Genomic DNA, 24,674 nt, shown 5'->3' with positions numbered 1-24,674 from the left:
GTGTACCCAGCAGGCTTAGAACCTACATGGTGTACCCAGCAGGCTTAGAACCTACATGGTGTACCCAGCAGGCTTAGAACCTACATGGTGTACCCAGCAGGCTTAGAACCTACATGGTGTACCCAGCAGGCTTAGAACCTACATGGTGTACCCAGCAGGCTTAGAACCTACATGGTTTACCAGCAGGCTTAGAACCTACATGGTTTACCCAGGGCTTAGAACCTACATGGTGTACCCAGGAGGCTTAGAACCTACATGGTGTACCCAGCAGGCTTAGAACCTACATGGTGTACCCAGCAGGCTTAGAACCTACATGGTGTACCCAGCAGGCTTAGAACCTACATGGTGTACCCAGCAGGCTTAGAACCTACATGGTGTACCCAGCAGGCTTAGAACCTACATGGTTTACCCATTAGAACCTACATGTTTACCCAGCAGGCTTAGAACCTACATGGTTTACCCAGCAGGCTTAGAACCTACATGGTTTACCCAGCAGGCTTAGAACCTACATGGTTTACCCAGCAGGCTTAGAACCTACATGGTTTACCCAGCAGGCTTAGAACCTACATGGTTTACCCAGCAGGCTTGGAACCTACATGGTTTACCCAGCAGGCTTAGAACCTACATGGTTTACCCAGCAGGCTTAGAACCTACATGGTTTACCCAGCAGGCTTAGAACCTACATGGTTTACCCAGCAGGCATAGAACCTACATGGTTTACCCAGCAGGCATAGAACCTACATGGTTTACCCAGCAGGCATAGAACCTACATGGTTTACCCAGCAGGCATATAACCTACATGGTTTACCCAGCAGGCATAGAACCTACATGGTTTACCCAGCAGGCATAGAACCTACATGGTTTACCCAGCAGGCATAGAACCTACATGGTTTACCCAGCAGGCATAGAACCTACATGGTTTACCCAGCAGGCATAGAACCTACATGGTTTACCCAGCAGGCTTGGAACCTACATGGTTTACCCAGCAGGCTTGGAACCTACATGGTTTACCCAGCAGGCTTGGAACCTACATGGTTTACCCAGCAGGCTTGGAACCTACATGGTTTACCCAGCAGGCTTAGAACCTACATGGTGTACCCAGCAGGCTTAGAACCTACATGGTGTACCCAGCAGGCTTAGAACCTACATGGTGTACCCAGCAGGCATATAACCTACATGGTGTACCCAGCAGGCTTAGAACCTACATGGTGTACCCAGCAGGCTTAGAACCTACATGGTGTACCCAGCAGGCTTAGAACCTACATGGTGTACCCAGCAGGCTTAGAACCTACATGGTGTACCCAGCAGGCTTAGAACCTACATGGTGTACCCAGCAGGCTTAGAACCTACATGGTGTACCCAGCAGGCTTAGAACCTACATGGTGTACCCAGCAGGCTTAGAACCTACATGGTGTACCCAGCAGGCTTAGAACCTACATGGTGTACCCAGCAGGCTTAGAACCTACATGGTGTACCCAGCAGGCTTAGAACCTACATGGTGTACCCAGCAGGCTTAGAACCTACATGGTGTACCCAGCAGGCTTAGAACCTACATGGTTTACCCAGCAGGCTTAGAACCTACATGGTTTACCCAGCAGGCTTAGAACCTACATGGTTTACCCAGCAGGCTTAGAACCTACATGGTTTACCCAGCAGGCTTAGAACCTACATGGTTTACCCAGCAGGCTTAGAACCTACATGGTTTACCCAGCAGGCTTAGAACCTACATGGTGTACCCAGCAGGCTTAGAACCTACATGGTTTACCCAGCAGGCTTAGAACCTACATGGTGTACCCAGCAGGCTTAGAACCTACATGGTGTACCCAGCAGGCTTAGAACCTACATGGTGTACCCAGCAGGCTTAGAACCTACATGGTGTACCCAGCAGGCTTAGAACCTACATGGTTTACCCAGCAGGCTTAGAACCTACATGGTTTACCCAGCAGGCTTAGAACCTACATGGTTTACCCAGCAGGCTTAGAACCTACATGGTTTACCCAGCAGGCTTAGAACCTACATGGTTTACCCAGCAGGCTTAGAACCTACATGGTTTACCCAGCAGGCTTAGAACCTACATGGTTTACCCAGGAGGCTTAGAACCTACATGGTTTACCCAGCAGGCTTAGAACCTACATGGTTTACCCAGCAGGCTTAGAACCTACATGGTGTACCCAGCAGGCTTAGAACCTACATGGTGTACCCAGCAGGCTTAGAACCTACATGGTGTACCCAGCAGGCTTAGAACCTACATGGTTTACCCAGCAGGCATATAACCTACATGGTTTACCCAGCAGGCTTAGAACCTACATGGTTTACCCAGCAGGCATATAACCTACATGGTTTACCCAGCAGGCATATAACCTACATGGTTTACCCAGCAGGCATATAACCTACATGGTTTACCCAGCAGGCATATAACCTACATGGTTTACCCAGCAGGCATATAACCTACATGGTTTACCCAGCAGGCATATAACCTACATGGTTTACCCAGCAGGCATATAACCTACATGGTTTACCCAGCAGGCATATAACCTACATGGTTTACCCAGCAGGCATATAACCTACATGGTGTACCCAGCAGGCATATAACCTACATGGTGTACCCAGCAGGCTTGGAACCTACATGGTTTACCCAGCAGGCATAGAACCTACATGGTTTACCCAGCAGGCATAGAACCTACATGGTTTACCCAGCAGGCATAGAACCTACATGGTTTACCCAGCAGGCATAGAACCTACATGGTTTACCCAGCAGGCATAGAACCTACATGGTTTACCCAGCAGGCATAGAACCTACATGGTTTACCCAGCAGGCATAGAACCTACATGGTTTACCCAGCAGGCATAGAACCTACATGGTTTACCCAGCAGGCATAGAACCTACATGGTTTACCCAGCAGGCATAGAACCTACATGGTTTACCCAGCAGGCATAGAACCTACATGGTTTACCCAGCAGGCATAGAACCTACATGGTTTACCCAGCAGGCATATAACCTACATGGTTTACCCAGCAGGCATATAACCTACATGTTTATTTTGTTTATTTTTTATTTTTACAGGGACAGTGCACATTAATCAACGTTTCAGTAAAAGTGCCGGTTTTAGCCAGCCGGCTAATTTTCAACCGCAGTCCCTGGGCAGGTTTTTAAAAACAATTACAATACAGACAATCATTGAGCAGTGAGCACACGCAGAGCAACATAGGACAAGCAAGACGTAGCATACAGACAGAGCAACATAGAACAAGCACACCTCACAGACAACAGAAAACATGGAAAGCGGCAACACACAGCTAGGGACCATGTTCACAAATCTGACTGACCTTTAGCCAGGTCTTCATGCATTTTGTGAAAGTGTGATAGGTGGTGCAGTTATATATGTGTCTGAAGGCAGTGTATTCCAGACATGAGAAGCTCTCACAGAGAAAGCAAATTTACTAAAGGTGCTTTTCCTTAAGGGAACTATACAGACACCTCATGGCAGACCTAGTGGATCTACTGCCATAGTATTTTTGTTAACAATTTAAATGAAAAAAAACCTGAGTGGAGGGGGAGGAGCCAGGCCATTTAGGATCTTGAATACAAGACATGTGTCAGTGTATTGCACAAGATTTTCCCAACTCAGGAGCTCATTGCTTTGGCTGTATTGCTTAGTGTTTCATATAGAATGAGGGTAGAGTGCTCCCACTGGGGTCGCCGTTGGGGTCGCCGTGGTTTGCTTCAGACGGTCTCACCTGCACAGCCAGCTGAGGACATGTGCACCACTCCACTGTTGGGGACGAAGAAGCCATTGAACGTCTCCTTAGACTTCTTGTAGGCAGCAAAATAAATAGCTCTACAAGAAAAAGACAGAAGACAAAAAAAAAAAAAAAAGATAAGATCAGATTCCCTCTTTAAAATGTTTAAACAAACGTATCTCTCTCAGTAAGTGGGTGTCCATCTTTCACTGTGTCTTATACAACGACAGCATGCCTTTATGTAACATCACACGGCCATGTGCTGCCCGAAACCTGTGAAGCAGTAGCAGCAGCAGCCTTTGACAGAGACAGCAAAGCGTGCCACGTGTGTCCTGTCCAGAGCAGTGTGCTATGCTTCTGGAACAGTCCGTCCCATACAGTGTGTGTCACAGGCAGCAGCAGAATGGGTTGAATAAGCACAGAGGCAGGCCACGGGGGTGGTCGAGAGAGAGAGAGAGATGGGTCTGGACTAGTGCTATTCTCATTCTGAATGCCAGGCAGGGTTTGGAAGCTGGCTGATAGCATGGGGGCGTGGGTCAGCTGGTTGACAGCATGGGGGCGGGTCAGCTGGCTGACAGCATGGGGGCGGGTCAGCTGGCTGACAGCATGGGGGCGGGTCAGCTGGCTGACAGCATGGGGCGGGTCAGCTGGCTGACAGCATGGGGGCGGGTCAGCTGGCTGACAGCATGGGGGCGGGTCAGCTGGCTGACAGCATGGGGCGGGTCAGCTGGCTGACAGCATGGGGGCGGGTCAGCTGGCTGACAGCATGGGGGCGGGTCAGCTGGCTGACAGCATGGGGGCGGGTCAGCTGGCTGACAGCATGGGGGCGGGTCAGCTGGCTGACAGCATGGGGGCGGGTCAGCTGGCTGACAGCATGGGGGCGGGTCAGCTGGCTGACAGCATGGGGGCAGCTGGCTGACAGCATGGGGGGGTCAGCTGGTTGACAGCATGGGGGCGGGTCAGCTGGTTGACAGCATGGGGGCGGGTCAGCTGGTTGACAGCATGGGGGCGGGTCAGCTGGTTGACAGCATGGGGGCGGGTCAGCTGGTTGACAGCATGGGGGCGGGTCAGCTGGTTGACAGCATGGGGGCGGGTCAGCTGGTTGACAGCATGGGGGCGGGTCAGCTGGTTGACAGCAGGGGGCGGGTCAGCTGGTTGACAGCATGGGGGCGGGTCAGCTGGTTGACAGCATGGGGGCGGGTCAGCTGGTTGTCAGCATGGGGCCGGGTCAGCTGGTTGTTAGCATGGGGCCGGGTCAGCTGGTTGTTAGCATGGGGCCGGGTCAGCTGGTTGTTAGCATGGGGCATGGTTGTTAGCATGGGGCGGGTCAGCTGGTTGTTACAGCAGCTGGTTGGCATGGGGCGGGTCAGCTGGTTGGTTGTTAGCATGGGGCATGGGTTGTTAGCATGGGGCCGGGTCAGCTGGTTGTTAGCATGGGGCAGCTGGTTGTTAGCATGGGGCGGGTCAGCTGGTTGTTAGCATGGGGCGGGTCAGCTGGTTGTTACAGCTGGTTGTTAGCATGGGGCCGGGTCAGCTGGTTGTTAGCATGGGGCCGGGTCAGCTGGTTGTTAGCATGGGGGCGGGTCAGCTGGTTGTTAGCATGGGGGCGGGTCAGCTGGTTGTTAGCATGGGGGCGGGTCAGCTGGTTGTTAGCATGGGGGCGGGTCAGCTGGTTGTTAGCATGGGGGCGGGTCAGCTGGTTGTTAGCATGGGGGCGGGTCAGCTGGTTGTTAGCATGGGGGCGGGTCAGCTGGTTGTTAGCATGGGGGCGGGTCAGCTGGTTGTTAGCATGGGGCGGGTCAGCTGGTTGTTAGCATGGGGCCGGGTCAGCTGGTTGTTAGCATGGGGGCTGCTGGTTGTTAGCATGGGGGCGGGTCAGCTGGTTGTTAGCATGCGGGCGGGTCAGCTGGTTGTTAGCATGGGGGCGGGTCAGCTGGTTGTTAGCATGGGGGCGGGTCAGCTGGCTGACAGCATAGGCCAGCTATCCCGCCCCCATGCCAACTATTTCTGGGAGTGAAATCATTTTGTCGGTACGTTGGTGAGTTTCCAGAGTGACCCCCCCTATTCCCACCCTGCTTACTGAGGATGATACTATTTCACTGTACAAACCCAAGGAGTGTAAAAATGTCTTATCTGAATGGCAGCGCTTGTAAGTTGGGCGATGGTATAATGTAGAGAGAGAGGGACAGACAAACCCCTTAGTGAGGACTGTATACGGCGCATTCGGCAAGTATTCAAACCCTTCACCTTCACCACATTCTGTAGACTAGCGGCAGTAATCGCTGCCAAAGGAGCTTCAGCAAAGCACAGAGCAAAAGGTCTGAATACTTTTGTATATGTCAATTTTCAGTTGTTTACTTTAAATAAATTTGCAAACATTTCTAAACCTGTTTTTGCTTTATCATTATGGGGTATTGTGTGTAGATTGATGAGGGGGAAAAAACAAATACATTTTAGAATAAGGCCGTCCTCCCTCGCCCCCCGGCCGGTCCGTCCTCCTCGCCCCCCCGGCCGGTCCGTCCTCCCTCCGTCCTCCCTCGCCCCCGGCCGGTCCGTCCCTCACCGTCCATCCTCACCCCGCCGGTCCATCCTCACCCCGCCGGTCCATCCTCGCCCCCCGGCCGGTCCGTCCTCCTCGCCGTCCTCCCTCGCCCCCCCGGCCGGTCCGTCCTCCCTCACCGGCCGGTCCATCCTCACCCCGCCCATCCTCACCCCGCCGGTCCATCCTCGCCCCCCGGCCGGCCGGCCGGTCCGTCCTCCCTCCCTCCCTCCCTCCGCCGGTCCATCCTCGCCCCGCCGGTCCATCCTCGCCCCCCGGTCCGTCCTCCTCGCCCCCGGCCGGTCCGTCCTCCCTCGCCCCCCGGCCGGCCCGTCCGTCCTCCCTCCCCCTCCCTCCGCCGGTCCATCCTCACCCCGCCGTTCTGTCCTCGTATGTCTTAATTCAACAACACAGCAGTAATAACATGTTGCAGTCTAAAAGCCGGTCCTTGGTAATGACGTGATAAAAGGGTGAGTGTGTAGGCTGTTAAGGGTGTGGACATACAAAAACACATCCACACCAAAACGAATCCACCCTTTCAAATGCAGTCCGTGTCTCATTTAGCAGGCTTACCTTGAAGGGGCCACCCCAACAAGATTGGGACCCAGTCCCCGGAAAAGCGACCTTGGTCCCTCTTTTTCGAGAATTGACCTAGAAATGGGAAGAAAAACAGACCAGTTAATTGAATATACACACTTTTTTAAATGTTATGTTTGAATGACAAGAACATTATTTAGGACGTGGATTCAGTAGTAGGGACAACTGTGGTAGGGTTCAGGATGCTGTATGGTCACTCCGCAAGTCGTAATCTGACGTCTGCATTGGCAACACAGCATGTACTGCCATGGGTATATTATTGTTAAATTGAATTGTTAGTGATAATTCAGTTAATTAATCGTGATTTGACATCCCCCCTCCATATCACAGGACTATGGTTTTGGCCAAGACCCTACTCTCAACCCAGTATACCCTTTGAAACTGGAGATGCACTGTGAACTCAGTCACCTCTGTGGGATTGACTTTACACACACACACACACACACACACACCACACACACACACACGGTCGCAATTGTAAATGAGAACTTGCTCTCAACTTGCCTACCTGGTTAAATAAAGGTGAAATAAAATAAATAAAAAACACACACACACTTAGTCCCGTAGTAGACACACGGGCCAGGTGACTAGACACACGGGCCAGGTGACTAGACACACGGGCCAGGTGACTAGACACACGGGCCAGGTGACTAGACACACGGGCCAGGTGAGTAGACACACAGGCCAGGTGAGTAGACACACAGGCCAGGTGAGTAGACACACAGGCCAGGTGAGTAGACACACAGGCCAGGTGAGTAGACACACAGGCCAGGTGAGTAGACACAGGGACACAACAGGACTGATGTATTCATCCTGCACTCTGCTGTAAAGGCAGATTTTTATTTATTTATTATTTATTTTAAAAAGGACACGATTAATCCCACCGGTTGTTTTCCCACACTGTAACGACGTCATTTTGTTCAAATAGATAAAAAATAAAATAAAAAACACCCTTCGGGCCAAGTAAATAAAGGATTTTTAAAAGTTATCCTGTTTAGTCATAACATGTTATGGATTTACAGAGTTTAAAGAGTTTTAACATTTTACCTTTAAAACTGACCAACAACGGCGTTTGGAAGTGAGCCAGTGAGCCGCAACCTTCTGTCACAACAGACAACACTGGATAAACAAGGATTTTGGAGAGAAGAGTTTCATTCACAACAATTATTGGTGAAATGAACTAAAATGGATGCTTGAAGGTTGTAGAGTCACTTATAATTACAATGGCTCACCTCCAAAATGCCATTGTTGGTCAGTTTCAAAGGTAATTCTTTTTTAACAGGTTGACAATACTATTTGAGCCATTCCCCTCTGAACCATTCAGCTGAGTCCAGACCAGACTGGTTCAGTCACATTCAGCAAAAGGCCTCCGGGCACTAAACCCTTGAGGCGAGAAACATGAGAAACCACAGACCACATTTCGGGATGTCAGTCGGCACGGCTTCCTCCTCGTGTTCAATTTGGCAGAGGCACAGTCACGCCATCACTCTCACCCAGTCTGTAGTCGGAGGCAACCCTCCCTGGGCCTCGGGGGTGAGGGACATTTCCACAGGTGGCATCAGCGCTTACATAAGTGTCCTCGCTGCACTGTGCGTCAGTGCGTGTGCGTGCGTTCCCCACAGCTGGCAAACAGCTCTTCGATTAGAACAAGATAGCTCTATCTTTAGTCTCTAGTTTTTGTGTATAAAACAGGATAACAGTAATGGCCCTCGTCAGACAGGGTGGAGGCGGGCCCTCGTCAGACAGGGTGGAGGCGGGCCCTCGTCAGACAGGGTGGAGGCGGGCCCTCGTCAGACAGGGTGGAGGCGGGCCCTCGTCAGACAGGGTGGAGGCGGGCCCTCGTCAGACAGGGTGGAGGCGGGCTCTCGTCAGACAGGGTGGAGGCGGGCTCTCGTCAGACAGGGTGGAGGCGGGCTCGTTTCCTCCTCTTTAGATGGAGTGGTAGAGTAAAGACACAGGCCTATTCACACAACTAGAGCAGCATCCCAAATTGCACCCTATGCCCTACAGTACACTACTTCTGACCAGGGACCATAGGACAAAACATTCTTAGCCTAGTAATTCCTTGTGGCCTGGCAGCCCAGTGGGTGGCCTGGCACAACCACAGATCCCGAAGGCTACATTCTGCAGCAAGACAATGATCCAAAACACACAATCACATCTACATGGAAATGGTTAAAAAGCAACACATTTTTACGTTTTGGAATGGCCCAGTCAAAGTCCAGACCTAATTCCAATTGAGATGTGGCAGGACTTGAAAGGAGCAGCTCATGATTGAAAATCCACAAATGTCTGAGTTAAATCAGTTGTGTGTGGAAGAGTGGGCCAAACTTCCTCCACAGTGATGTGAGAGACTGAGCAACAACTACAGGAAGTGTTTAGTTGGAGTCATTGCAGCTAAAGATGTCACAACAAGTTTCTGTTTATATTCAGATCCACATTCCTGTAAAGATGAGAGGATCTCATGTTAAATACTGTTGAAGTAATAGGGCTACAGGTTACTCTGCCTCACCTAGATCAGTCTGGTGGGAATCTGCTATAGACCACCAAGTGATAACAGTATCTGGATAATATTTATTAAATTCTTGATAATGTATGTGATACCAATAGAGGAGGTATATTATCTAGGGGATTTAAATATTAACTAGCTTTCATCAGGCTGTCCACTCAAGACAAAGCTTCAAACTGTAACCAGTGCCTGCAACCTGGTTCAGGTTATCAGTCAACCTACCAGAGTAGCAACAAACAGCAGAGGAATGAAATCATCAACATGGACTGATCACATCTTTACTAATGCTGCAGAAATGTGCTTTAAAGCAGTATCCAGATCCATTGGATGTAGTGATCACAATATAGTAGCCGTATCGAGGAAAACCATAGTTCCAAAGGCTGGGCCTTATATAGTGTATAAGAGGTCATACAATACGTTTTGTAGTGATTCATATGTTGTTTGATGTAAATAATGTGTTGGTCTGTGGTGTGTAATGAGGATGGATCTTCTTATGGCTGGGGGGCAGTATTGAGTAGCTTGGATGAATAAGTTGCCCAAAGTAAACGGCCTGCTCCTCAGTCTCAGTTGCTAATATATGTATATTATTATTATTAGTATTGGATAGAAAACACTCTAAAGTTTATAAAACTGTCAAAAATATTGTCTGTGAGTGTGCCATAACTGATATTGCAGGCGAAACCCTGAGGAAAATCAAACCAGAAAGTGGCTTCTATTTTGAAAACTCCATGTTCCATAGCCTGCCTTTGCTCCATTTAAAGGGATATCAACCAGATTCCTTTTCCTATCGCTTCCTCAAGGTGTCAACAGTCTTTAGACATAGTTTCAGGCTTTTATTTTGAAAAAATGAGCGAGAAAGATAACATCGAGTCATTATCTGGCCGGGTGCCAGCAGCGTTTTCTATGCGCAACAGACTTTGGGCAGCCATTGCCTTTCCCTCTCCTACTGAAAAATACAGTTGTGGTTGATATATTATCGATTATATATTTTAAAAACAACCTGAGGATTGATTATAAAAAACGTTTGACATGTCTGTGGACATTACGGATAGTATTTGGAATTTGTCTGCGTTGTCGTGACCGCTCTTTCCTGTGGATTTCTGAACATAATGCGCCAAACAAATGGAGGTATTTTGGATATTAAAATAATCTTTATGGAACAAAAGGAACATTTGTTGTCTAACTGGGAGTCTCGTGAGTGAAAACATCCGAAGATCAAAAGGTTAACGATTAATTTGATTGCTTTTCTGATTTTCGTGACCAAGCTACTTGATGCTAGGTGTACATAATGTTTTGTCGAGCAATTGATAAACTTACAAACGCTTGGATTGCTTTCGCTGTAAAGCATATTTTCAAAATCTGACACGACAGGTGGATTAACAATAAGGCTAAGCTATGTTTTGCTATATTGCACTTGTGATTTCATGAATATAAATATTTGTTTGTAATATTATTTGAATGTGGCGCTATGCAATTCAGCGGTTGTTGATGAAAATTATCCCGTTAATGGGATTGCAGCCATAAGAAGTTAAGATCAATGGTGTTAACACATTATGAAATTGCTTCTTCCAGTTACTAATAATCATGCACCCATTAAGAAAATTACTGAAAACTTAAATCCGAGTGGATTGATGAGGAAAAAGGATTGGCAAATAAGTCTGGTTGCACAACCAATTGACAAACGTACTGCAAATAGAGAAATTGTGTGACTAAACTGAATACCAACAAATATTTAAAGATTAGCAAATTTAGGCATGACATGCAAGCAACAAATGCTGACACTACACATCCAAGTATATCTCACTAAATTATTAAAAACAAGAATTGTAATTTCAAATTCCATAAAGTGAGTGTGGAAGAGGTGAAAAAAGTATTGTCTATCAACAATGACAAGCCACCGGGGTCTGACAACTTGGATGGAAAATGACTGAGGATGATATTGACACTCCCGTTAGCCTGCTTTTCAATCCTAACCTACTAGAAAGTGTGCCCCCCCCAGTCATGGGGGGAAGCAAAAGACTACCTAAGAATAGTAAAGCCCCTTTACTGGCTCAAACAGCCCAAAATGTTTTGGGTGTTTGACCAGATACAACAGTATTTTACAGTAAACAAATTGACAAACTTTCAGCATGCTTATAAGGGAAGGAGGACATTCAACAAACACAGCACTTACACAAATAACTGATGATTGGCTGAAAGAAGTTGCTGATAAAAAGATTGTGGGAGGCTGTTTTGTTAGACGTCAGTCTTTTTTTCGACATTATCGATCAGCCTGCTGCTGGTAAAACTGATGTGTTATGGCTTTACACCCCCTGCTATACTGTGGATAAAGCGTTGCCTGTCTAACAGAACACAGAGGGTGTTTTTAATGGAAGCCGCAAACATAATCCAGGTAGAATCAGGAATTCCCCAGGGCAGCTGTCTAGGCCCCTTCCTTTTTTCAATCTTTAATGACATGCCACTGGCATGACTCATTATACACATCAGCCACTACAGCAACTGAAATGACTCCAATACTTAAAGAGATGCAGATAGTTTCAGAACGGGTGGCAAGGAATAAGTTAGTCCTAAATATTAAAAAACTAAAAGCATAGTATTTGGGACAAATCATTTACTAAAACCTAAACCTCAACCTAAGGCAGGTCCTACAGACCCTAGTTATCACACCTGGGTTAATGTTCAGTTGTGTGGTCAGGTGCCACAAAGAGGGACTTAGGAAAATTGCAATTGGCCCAGAACAGGGCAGCACGTCTGGGCCTTGGATGTACACAGAGAGCTAAAAATGTATCATATGCATGTGAATCTCTCCTGGCTCAAAGTAGAGGAGAGATTAACTTCATCACTACTTATATGTGTAAAAGGTATTGATTGACATGTTGAAAGTACCGTGCTGTCTGTTTACACGACTAGCACACAGCTCAAACACCTGTGCATACCACACAAGACATGCCACCAAAGGTCTCTTCACAGTCCCGAAGTCCAGAACAGACTATGGGAGGCGCACAGAAACTACATAAAGACATGACTACATGGAACTCTATTCCACATCAGGTAACTGCTGCAAGCAGTAGAATCAGATAAAAAAAAAAATATGCCTTATTGTACAGTGGGGAGTGTGAAGCAACACAAACAGAGGAACAAACACATACACACACACTACACACTACACACACACACATGGATGTTGTGTTGTAGGTAGTTGAGCAAGGGTCCAAGGGGACACAGTGTGTTGTGAATTCTGTAATGTTTTCTTAAATTTAAATTGTATAACTGTTTTAATTCTGCCGGACCCCAGGAAGAGTAGCTGCTGCCTTGGCAGGAACTAATGGGGATCCATAATAAACCCCAGGAAGAGTAGCTGCTGCCTTGGCAGGAACTAATGGGGATCCATAATAAACCCCAGGAAGAGTAGCTGCTGCCTTGGCAGGAACTAATGGGGATCCATAAAAAAATACAAACTGAGGAGTTGGGTATTGAATAACTTTATTTTATTTAATTAAGTATATTTGTTTTTGTTATTTGAAAAACTCAGGTTCCCTTTATCTAATATTAGCAGTTGGCTGAAGATCTTTATAAAAAATCAGAAAGGGGACAAATACTTTTTCACAGCACTGTACACAACATGGTGAAACCATTACCACGAGACCTGTAGTAGCAGCCCCACACTTATAAGAGCCCCTTACCGTAAGACCCACAGTAGACTAGCCCCAGGATAATAAGGAGGGACAACCCCTTACCGTAAGACCCATAGTAGACTAGCCCCAAGCTAATAAGGAGAGACAACCCCTTACCCTAAGACCGATAGTAGACCAGCCCCAAGATAATAAGGAGGGACAACCCCTTACCGTAAGACCCATAGTAGACTAGAACCAAGCTAATAAGGAGGGACAATCCCCTATCGTAAGAACCACAGTAGACTAGCCCCAAGCTAATAAGGAGGGACAACCCCTTATCGTAAGACCCATAGTAGACTAGCCCCAAGCTAATAAGGAGGGACAACCCCTTACCGTAAGACCCATAGTAGACTAGCCCCAAGATAATAAGGAGGGACAACCCCTTACCGTAAGACCCATAGTAGACTAGCCCCAAGCTAATAAGGAGGGACAACCCCTTACCCTAAGACCCATAGTAGACTAGCCCCAAGATAATAAGGAGGGACAACCCCTTACCGTAAGACCCATAGTAGACTAGCCCCAAGCTAATAAGGAGGGACAACCCCTTACCGTAAGACCCATAGTAGACTAGCCCCAAGATAATAAGGAGGGACAATCCCTTATCGTAAGACCCATAGTAGACTAGCCCCAAGCTAATGAGGAGGGACAACCCCTTACCGTAAGACCCATAGTAGACTAGCCCCAAGCTAATGAGTAGGGACAACCCCTTACCGTAAGACCCATAGTAGACCAGCCCCACTCCAATATGAAGGAGGGACAACTCCTTACCATAAGATCCATAGTAGACCAGCCCCACTCCAATATGAAGGAGGGACAACTCCTTACCATAAGATCCATAGTAGACTAGCCACACGCTAGGAATAAGAAGAGGGACAAACCCTTACCGTAAGACCTGCAGCAGGCCAGGTGGCGTAACGGTGCCCGAGCCTGGTCTAATGACCCCAGTACCATTGAGCGTGCCCAGTTGGACCTGGAACACGGGCCGGAGCGCAAGGCCTGACGACTGCAGCCTGGTCTTCAGCACCTCCAGAGGACAAGTCACGATGGCTCCCACCGTGCCACTACATCTGCAGAGAGAAAGATGGGAAAATACAGTAACATTTATAATACAGTAATAATATATACTCTAATCTCAGGTCATTTAAAAGTCAGGTTTACAACATCTACACAGAGATTAGCAAAAACATTAATATGGCATTAATGAATTAACACGGCGAATGACAATGGAGATTGGTAATCCTTTCCACCATCATTGGAGTTCAAAGAGATTTCAGGAAGTGGAGAGCCTTAGTTGTTGCCCTTACGTACCTGAACCAGCCTTTTGTCGGGGCATGGTAGACTATAAATATACAAAAACACGTATTTACATTTGTCCAATTTGTGGTCCTTCTGTAGCTCAGTTGGTAGAGCATGGCGCTTGTAACGCCAGGGTAGTGGGTTCGATTCCCGGGACCACCCATACGTAGAATGTGTGCACACATGACTGTAAGTCGCTTTGGATAAAAGCGTCTGCTAAATGGCATATATTAGTGTGCTATGATTATACCGGGTGAAGTAGACACGCTGTCTGTTGCAGTGTTATCAGTGAGAATTTATTTTATTTCTCCTCTCTCAGGGAATGTAATTTACCATATAATTTACATAACAGTAGCAGCCGCGCAGTACTTTTATGGCATTACTAAAAGAGACAGTGTCATGAACAGGCTCTCACATTGACTCTATACACATCTGGCACAAAAGGTCATTAAACCAAGAAGCTCTAATTTGACTAAAAGCTAGAGAGAGAGAGAGAGAGAAGAGGTCTTACAGCCTAAGCCTACATAGCCGTTTAAAAATGTCCAAATCACGCACTTCATTTGACCTAAATTATGACCTAAAAAAAAAAAAGTGAGGAATAGTCTTGCGTCACAGAAGATATTAACCTCTCTATACAACCCCTGTTCATCTCAGACAAGGTGTGACAGAAGGAATTAGATCCGTTTTGCCCCAAGGGGGCATTACGTCTTCAATGAGGTCCAGAGGTTATTTTCTTACCGTTTTGGTGATTATTAGCGAGCTTGACACAGTTCGGATTTGGTTTTAGTGATTAAAAAAGAATAATAATAATAATTCAAACATACAGTGCCTTCAGAAAGTATTCATATCCCTTGACTTACTCCACATTTTGTTGTGTTAAATAAATTAATGTCCAAACATTTTTTAAACAAAAAGTCCCTTGGCCATCTACACACAATATCCCATAATTTTATTTTTTATTTTACCTTTATTTAACCAGGCAAGTCAGTTAAGAACAAATTCTTATTTTCAATGACGGCCTAGGAACAGTGGGTTAACTGCCTGTTCAGGGGCAGAACGACAGACAAAGTGAAAACATGTTTATGGAAATTTCTTCAAATGTATTGAAAATCGAATTTACATAAGTATTGACAACCCCAAGTAAAACACATGCTAGAATCACCTTTGGCAACAATTACAGCTTGCGAGTCTTTTTGGGTAAGTCCAAGAGCTTTGCACACCTGGATTTTTAAAAAGTCTTCAAGCTCTGCCAAGTTGGCTGTTGATCATTGCAAGACAGCCATTTTCAAGTCTTACCATAGAATTTCAAGAGGATCCATCCTCAGCTCTACCATCACAGCCATTAAACTATGTAACTGTTTTAAAGTCCACCATTGGTCCTCTGGTGAAATCCCTGAGCGGTTTCCTTCTTCTCCGGCAACTGAGTTAGGAAGGACGCCTGTATCTTTGTAGTGACTGGGTGTATTGCTACACCAAGTGTAATTAATGACTTCACCATGCTCTAAAGGGATATTCAATGTCTTTTTTACATTTTTACCCATCTGTGTCCTTCTTTGGAAAACCTCCCTGGTCTTTTTGGTTGAATCCGTTTGAAATTCACTGCTAGACTGAGACATGAAAAAAAAAAAAAAAATGTCTGCAGCAATGAAGGTCCCCAAGAACACAGTGGCCCCCATCATTCTTAAATGGAAGAATTTTGGAACCACCAAGACTCTTCCTAGAGATGGCCACCCGGCCAAACTGAGCAATCGGCGGAGAAGGGTCTGCTCTTGGACGTGACCAAGAACCCGATGGTCACTCTGACAGAGCTCCTCTGTGGAGATGGGAGAACCTTCCAGTAGGACAACCATCTCTGCAGCACTCCACTAATCAGGCCTTTATGGTAGAGTGGCCAGACGGAAGCCACTCCTCAGTTTGCCAAAAGGACTGACAATGAGAAACAAGATTCTCTGGTCTGATGAAACAAAGATTGAACTATTTGGCCTGAATGCCAAGCGTCACGCCTGGAGGAAACCTGGCACCATCCCTACGGTGAAGCATGGTGGTGGCAGCATCATGCTGTGGGGATGTTTTTCAGAGGCAGAGACTGGAAGACTAGTCAGGAACAAAGGAAAGTTGAATGGAGCTTGAGAGGATCTGCAGAGAAGAATGAGAGGATCTCCCCCAAATACAGGTGTGCCAAGCTTGTAGCGTCATACCCAAGAAGACTCTAGGCTGTAGTCGCTGCCGAAGGTACTTCAATGTACTGAGTAAAATGGTCTGAATACTTACGTAAATGTGATATTTCCATTGGAAATTTTTTAAAAAAACTGTTTTTGCTTTGTCATTATGGGGTATTGTGTGTAGATTAGTAAAAAAAAACAAAAAAAACATTATGAGCCTGTAACGTTACAAAATGTGGAAACTGAAGGGGTCTGAATACTTTCCAAATACAATGTGTATCCACACACACACACGTTTTCATACACTGAACAAAAATATAAAACGCAACATGTAAATTGTTGGTCCCATGTTTCATGAGATGAAATAAATAAAAACCTAGAAATGTTCCATACGCACAAGAACCTCTTAAATTGTGTACAGATTTGTTTACATCCTTGTTAGTGAGCATTTCTCCTTTCCCAAGATAATCCATCCACCTGACAGGTGTGGCATATCAAGAAGATGATTAAACAGCATGATCATTACACAGGTGCACCTTATGCTGGGGACAATAAAGGGTTACTCTAAAATGTGCCGTTTTGTCACACAACAATGCCACGTCTCAAGATGAGGGAGCGGACAATTGGCATGCTGACTGCAGGAATGTCCACCAGAGTTGTTGCCAGATAAAATTATGTTAATTTCTCTACCATAAGCTGCCTCCTACGTCGTTTTAGAGAACTTGGCAGTACGTCCAACAAGCCTTACAACCGCAGACCACGTGTAACAACGCCACGCAGACAAGACTACGGGAGGCGCAAGACATGCTGAGGAGTGTTTCTGTCTGTAATACAGCCCTTTTGTGGGGAAAAAACAATTCTGATTGGCTGGGCCTGGCTGCCAAGTGGGTGGGCCAATGCCATCCCAAGACCACTCATGGTTGCACCCCTGCCCAGTCGTGTTGAAATCCATAGATTAGGGCCTAAATCATTTTCCCAATTGACTGATTTCCTTATATGAACTGTAACTCTAAAATATTTTTTTATTTGTGCATGTCGCATTCATATTTTTGTTCAGTATAATATTATATATTTTTTTTACTCAAACCACCCGCAGGCCGGATATGTTTGACACAAATTTAGGTCGGCCGTTTTGGTCAGGGAGCTCGTCAACCATGGTTTGCCAGTGCTGTGATAAAATAGTGTAAAATAATGAATTTGAGGAATTAATCTGCACTGTATATTTGTTACCAAAGCTAGCCTGCCAGTTTTAGGAACGATACCGTTAATGATTCAAATTTTCAAATTAACCGCCAATATGCCAACATTCCATTCAAACAATTCCGTTAAATCCTCACCCATAAACTAACACCTCACCCATAAACTAACATCGGCTGAAGACACCTTACACGGTGCCTTATCTTAAAACCGGCGTAAGGTCAAAAAAATCTAAGTAAACATACCCTGATTAAAAACACCTGGTTTTCTGAGCAATCTTTCAAATGATTAGGACATGCAAAACGCCTTTTTTTAAATTTAATTTTATCGGCGTTTAATTTGTACTGCGCACGTGTTAGCACCAGCCTCCTTTAGCGTGACTGAAGTGAGTTCGGAACAACTGAACTAGAAGTCGTTTTCACAAACTTTATATGTCCAAACTCAAAAAAAAAAAAAAAAAAAAAAATGCTTCCCAAAAATAACATGCAAGGCTGTGGAAGAACATCTATTTAGATGGGCGATTTTCATCTATCAAAGTGACATAAGGTAGCCTGATTTCAGATATGTCCATGTAAAAACAGGAGTATTAGGGGGAATCGTTCTTCTTACAAAGCGTGTAAAAGTTTAAATCAAACTATATCACATCTGATTGGTGGAGTGCTACAGAGATGGTTGTCCTTCTGGAAGGTTCTCTCGTATCTCCACAGAGGAACTCTGGAGCTCAAGTCAGAGTGACTAGATGTCTAAAGGGCACATTGTGCCAAATGCAACTGCTTCCAATAACAAACAAATAGCTATCCATTCACTCGGCTTATCATAAGCATCTCCTGGCCGTCTGGGACGCAATGAGAAAAACATACTGTGGACGAGACGGAGTTGCATAACCCTCTGTGTGACAGCGATATGCATACTAAACACGGTATGGCAAAAGGCCATATCACTGTGTCCTCCAGACAACCAAAGTTAACATTTTTGAATCAGTTCAACTGTGAAACCAGAAGCCACCATTAAAAACATTTACTAGCTCAGAAGAGACCACGGCATGTAACAAACAGCCTCTGTAAATACAGTTCTTGATGTTATGTCTGCAGTCAGTGTGCAGCTTGGAAAGGCAGGCTAAACTCTTGGATCTCAATCCCAAAATAAATGTAGTATTGCCTTGACAATGATATTCAGTGTGAGCTTGTCACTTATGATATTTGCTCTATTCTACTATAGTGACTAATATTTTTTTTAAACTGTCATATTTTTTTTTAAATTTCACCTTTATTTAACCAGGTGGGCTAGTTGAGAACAAGTTCTCATTTGCAACTGCAACCTGGCCAAGATAAAGCATAGCAGTTCGACACATACAACAGAGTTACACATGGAATGAACAAAACATACAGTCAATAATTCAATAGAAAACAAAGTCTATATACAGTGAGTGCAAATGAGGTAAGATAAGGGAGTTAAGGCAATAAATAGGCCATGGTGGCAAAGTAATTACAATATGGCAATTAAACACTGGAATGGTAGATCTGCAAAAGATGGATGTGCAAATAGAGATACTGTGGTGCAAAAATAACTAAATAAATAAATACAGTATGGGGATGAGGTAGATAGATGGGCTGTATACAGATGGGCTATTATTATTATGTTCTGATTTTATAAATAAAGTAAGCGTTATAACCATTATCCTCACCACTATGGCACTTCTTAACATTGGCTGTTCTATGAAATATAGGGCCTATATAGACATAACTATACGACTTGCATTTCTATATGGGTCCAATACAGGATCATATATCCTCAACTAAATGGATTATCAGTTCTTGGTTTTGAATAGTGCTTTCCCAAATGTCAAGAGCTGTCAATGGGTGACCTTGAGTGTCAAATAGTCCTGCTAGCTTCCAAAAGAAAAAATCTTTATAAACTTCCAAGTTTAAGCCGGATAATATTTGTCTCATGAATTGCTAGCTCCATATTAGTTAAAATAAATTTTAGGTTACTTTTGATCTTTTTTTTTGTATATACACATCTTAGAATATAATAAATATATCGCTAGCTATAAATATAGTCGATTCCTCTATGCTAAACTGCAGTAGCTAAAACGAGATAGCTTGCTAGCTGCAGCACTTTACATGGTCACATGGATGACTGATTGACTGGGGAACGATTATGTAACTCGAGGACATATTCTAAGGTCAGAATAGACTGCGACACTTGCCAGTTAACTAAATGCCACATCAAATATAAAAACATGAATACTCTTGAATGTTATATTCGAGTTCATAGCTCAAGTGTTACGGACCTTCGTAGAAATAGAGGTCATTGCAAATGCCTAGGATTTTCACTTTAATTTTTTGTTTTTTTTGTTTAAGTTAGCTAACTGTTTATTAACGCCAGTCGGGATAGACGATTCATAAAAATTAATATCCGGTTTGATTAGCCTAGCTAGCATGCTAGCAGTGACAAGGACACTAGTTGAGCCACCTGACATTGAATAACTCGACGAATGATACAATAAACACTTGTTCGCCAGTTAAAAATACTATTCTGAAATCTTTGGCAAAATTGTTTAAAAAAAAAAATCACACTGTTCACCATTAGAGTTTAGGTCGCAACCTCATGCTGTAGCGAGGCCTTCTCCCTCCTTGAGTGGAGGGGGGAAGAGTAACGTTAGCTTGTTAAAACACATTTCGGTTTAGTGAGAATATGACTCGTTTGGTCAAGATGTGGCACAAATATCTTAAAACGACAACGCAAGCTGCCGAGTAACCCATCAATCTAACACAATAGCTAACATAAATTTACCAGGACAAAAGCAGAAGCCGCTAGACTATTAAAAAATATATAGATATTCAGCTATGCTAATGCTAGCTAGAAATTAAACAATTAAATGTCGTAAAAGGAACACTTACCCGCCTGCGAAGAGATGTAATAGCGTATTATTATTATGTGCCATGTTTAAAAAATCTAACCATAATCTTCTTTGTCTTCTCGTAAATGTAATCTCTACAAGTCAGAGGCGAAAATGTGGTTTATCTTGCTTGTCAGCTGCTGTCACTAGCCAGTCGTCCAGCCGGCGGTCTCTGAAGCGTTTCCAAACTCTGACTACTAATTCTGCCAGCAGCACAAACGATCATGTCAGTTTTTTTCGTATGGTAACGAAGAAACCTTCAAAATAATAGCCTGCATTTGAAAACATTGCAATCTGGATACCTCATAAAAAAATAATCAATGGCCACTTTTATTGTGCCAATATAAAACATTTAATAAGTCATTTCTGAAAAAAAATATAAAATATGTTTTTGAAATTTTTTTTTAAAGACAAATAATGAGAGAAAAAAATTGACATTGGTATGTTGAGAATATTGGGCTGTAGAGGGAAAACTTTTCTACCGATCTGAGTTAAAGTGGGTTGGAAAATACCCAGTAGAGTCTCTACTAACCGAATGTGGTTAGTTTGGGAGGGGGACTGGAGTCAATAAGTATACCATATACCGTGTATTGCATTGCAGTGAATAGAGTGGGTGGAGTTAAAGCCAATTTATGCTTTAATCTGAAAAGTTGGTTGGAGGCTTCGTATGGAAGGCCTCCAGAGGCTTCGTATGGAAGGCCTCCAGAGGCTTCGTATGGAAGGCCTCCAGAGGCTTCGTATGGAAGGCCTCCAGAGGCTTCGTATGGAAGGCCTCCAGAGGCTTCGTATGGAAGGCCTCCAGAGGCTTCGTATGGAAGGCCTCCAGAGGCTTCGTATGGAAGGCCTCCAGAGGCTTCGTATGGAAGGCCTCCAGAGGCTTCGTATGGAAGGCCTCCAGAGGCTTCGTATGGAAGGCCTCCAGAGGCTTCGTATGGAAGGCCTCCAGAGGCTTCGTATGGAAGGCCTCCAGAGGCTTCGTATGGAAGGCCTCCAGAGGCTTCGTATGGAAGGCCACCAGAGGCTTCGTATGGAAGGCCTCCAGAGGCTTCGTATGGAAGGCCTCCAGAGGCTTCGTATGGAAGGCCTCCAGAGGCTTCGTATGGAAGGCCTCCAGAGGCTTCGTATGGAAGGCCACCAGAGGCTTCGTATGGAAGGCCTCCAGAGGCTTCGTATGGAAGGCCTCCAGAGGCTTCGTATGGAAGGCCACCAGAGGCTTCGTATGGAAGGCCACCAGAGGCTTCGTATGGAAGGCCACCAGAGGCTTCGTATGGAAGGCCACCAGAGGCTTCGTATGGAAGGCCTCCAGAGGCTTCGTATGGAAGGCCACCAGAGGCTTCGTATGGAAGGCCACCAGAGGCTTCGTATGGAAGGCCTCCAGAGGCTTCGTATGGAAGGCCACCAGAGGCTTCGTATGGAAGGCCACCAGAGGCTTCGTATGGAAGGCCACCAGAGGCTTCGTATGGAAGGCCACCAGAGGCTTCGTATGGAAGGCCACCAGAGGCTTCGTATGGAAGGCCACCAGAGGCTTCGTATGGAAGGCCACCAGAGGCTTCGTATGGAAGGCCTCCAGAGGCTTCGTATGGAAGGCCTCCAGAGGCTTCGTATGGAAGGCCACCAGAGGCTTGCAACGGCCAAATCGAGCTTCGTACTGCATCGCCGTGTGCCTCTCAAATGTTTTAACAATGCGGAGGGCTCGGACAGCTTGGAGGACTCTGTATAGCTCTGCATTGACATGATTGGTTGACAGTAGGTGGTGGCAGTACATCCTGTATAAACACAAACTTACTTCCATGACAACTTCCTTCACAATTGCTCTGCTCCGCTAAGCACAAGACCATGCAGAGCCTTTAAGGACTCACCAGCACTCTGTATTAAACTCTTTGCTCAGCACAAGAGACCCATTTACGTTTTGCAGACTCTATTGAGTATGTCCAATAACACATTTGTATTTCATTAAGTGTATTTCTTTAAATATAGCCTACACAAATGTTTTCAACATAACAGTATTTGTGTAAACTTTCAAAAGAAATGCTGACATAAATACACTATTAAAATGAAGATATGTCAAATTATCCATACATTTTTTTCAAAGGTGGTTTCAGTGGTGTGAAAAACAGTTGTATTGCACTGTAATGCAATGCAAAAAAAAATGATATTCCCAGTTTAGTGTTTCTTTGAAAGGGGACTCTTATGTTGAAAGAAAATCCGCGATCATGCCGGCAAAAGATAATAAATATCCTGCTGCTAGGAGAACAGTAATCAAATTCTGAAGAATCGACGTCATAGGGGCTGGTCGGGGGAGTTGACGGTGACGTGGAGAGGTCTGGCAACGATACAAGTGGGGGCCTCTATTTATTTATGGAAAGAAGATTGACAGAACAGTTGACCACGGAGAGAGATAAATAATTTATCCAATTCAACAACATACCCAAAGGAGTGGATCTGATGTCCTATCCTGCCCTTTTATTAGTCCAGGTTACTGATAAGAAAGAACTGAGTAGGTGGAAATAAGGGTGATAAAACCTTAACATGCTACTTTCACTTAGCCAGTGTACTAAGTGAGTACATAAAGATTTTATGCGTTTTTAGATAATTGATGTTAAAAGGTAAGAAGACATTTTTATTAAAAATTATAATAACCAAGAAATTATCAAATAGTTTGACAACCCTGTTTTAAAACATTTAAATTAAATCAAACTCAACCGTTAGCTCTTCCAGTGATGAAGAAAAGGTCAACTCTGAGGTAGCACCTCTCCAAAATATTTTGCAATTCAGGTCCAAACAGTTATTTTCTAACTACTTCTACCAAGGGGAAATATGTATAGATAGTTTCATTCAAATCAAAAGGGGGGTGAGGTCAAAAAGGGATTGAAATGAAATGGAACGACCCAGAGGGGTTAGCAAAAGGACATTTAGCCTGGTAGAACATCAGAATCCCCCTGGTAGAACATCAGAATCCCCCTGGTAGAACATCAGAATCCCCCTGGTAGAACATCAGAATCCCCCTGGTAGAACATCAGAATCCCCCTGGTAGAACATCAGAATCCCCCTGGTAGAACATCAGAATTTAAAAACCAGTCAAACAACCCCTAGCATGCTGTCCTGTGTGGCACAGTTGGTAGACCATTGCACTTGCAACTCCAGGAGCGTATATTCAGTTCCTGCTGGGGCCACCCATTAGAGAATGTGTGCATGCATTACTGTAGGTCACCTTGAAAAACAGATGCTAAATGGCCTAGAATTATTATAACTAACCCACAGCAGAGGCCATGAGGGTACACACGGGTGACAGCTATTCGCTTTGTCCTTTGGAAAACAAACAAAACTGCAATGAGGTTAATTGAAATACAATAGTTGCAAAAACAAAAAAAACATTGTGTAGTTTATTTTTCTTACTATAAAGTGCTAATTTTGTAAACCACACAACCATGTATCCTCTCCTTGGTGTGACTGGGAGCGTCGAGGCAGATGTATCGCCTGTGTTCCGTTTGGTGTCGTGAGACGTTCGTGTGTCGTGACCCGGAAGAACTCTGGTCCGTTTCCCTGACGGGAACCCAAGCACTATTGGAAATCATTTTGAAGTACTTTAGTTCTGCTTGATTGAGCTTGTCTGTTGAACTGGAACCAACGGGAAAAAGCCATCTGGCACTCCAGACAGGCTAAAGCAAATGTTTGACGTATTTGAACGATTTCAAATTGCGTTTGGACCCAGTTCTGGAGGTATAAAGAGAAAATGGAATATGTCACTGGATAACTCACATTCTTAACTAAGGGAAAAATAAACCTTTCCTGTTAACACATGACTTCTGATGACTCTGCTATAGTAATCTGTGTCAGAGGGGACAAAGCTCATCGCAGGGATACAACGGAGGAGTCCTTTGTGAAATGATGCAAGGTCATAGACGCAGTCGATGTTCACGTTTTTTGTTTGCAATAAGCAACAACAAACAGGTCACTGACCATCTCGAATCCCACCGTACCTTCTCCGCTATGCAATCTGGTTTCCGAGCCGGTCACGGGTGCACCTCAGCCACACTCAAGGTACTAAACGACATCA

The 24,674-nt window shown here is 45.1% G+C and overlaps 2 protein-coding genes across 2 annotated transcripts in view; both read right to left on the bottom strand.

Annotated features, from left to right (window-relative positions):
* Positions 1-20,822, bottom strand: part of LOC118360639 (solute carrier family 25 member 33) — a 34,899-nt gene extending 14,077 nt beyond the window's left edge. Inside the window, exons 1-4 of the mRNA XM_035739897.2 lie at positions 20,619-20,822; positions 13,945-14,127; positions 6,854-6,931; positions 3,739-3,839 (exon numbers count right to left, since the gene is read on the bottom strand). Of these exons, the coding sequence (XP_035595790.2) occupies positions 3,739-3,839; positions 6,854-6,931; positions 13,945-14,127; positions 20,619-20,662 (406 nt within the window). The 5' untranslated portion in view covers positions 20,663-20,822. The remainder of the gene's footprint in view (positions 1-3,738; positions 3,840-6,853; positions 6,932-13,944; positions 14,128-20,618) is intronic.
* A 432-nt stretch (positions 20,823-21,254) lies between these two features.
* On the bottom strand, positions 21,255-22,382 carry LOC127912978 (uncharacterized). The gene has a single exon (XM_052484173.1). It carries the CDS (start codon positions 22,380-22,382, stop codon positions 21,255-21,257), a length of 1,128 nt encoding a protein of 375 aa, XP_052340133.1.
* Between the last annotated feature and the right edge of the window lie 2,292 nt (positions 22,383-24,674).

Source organism: Oncorhynchus keta, chromosome 28 (genome assembly GCF_023373465.1).
Source record: "Oncorhynchus keta strain PuntledgeMale-10-30-2019 chromosome 28, Oket_V2, whole genome shotgun sequence".
NCBI classification, from domain to species: Eukaryota; Metazoa; Chordata; class Actinopteri; order Salmoniformes; family Salmonidae; genus Oncorhynchus; species Oncorhynchus keta.
This window is presented reverse-complemented; position numbering and strand designations above follow the sequence as displayed.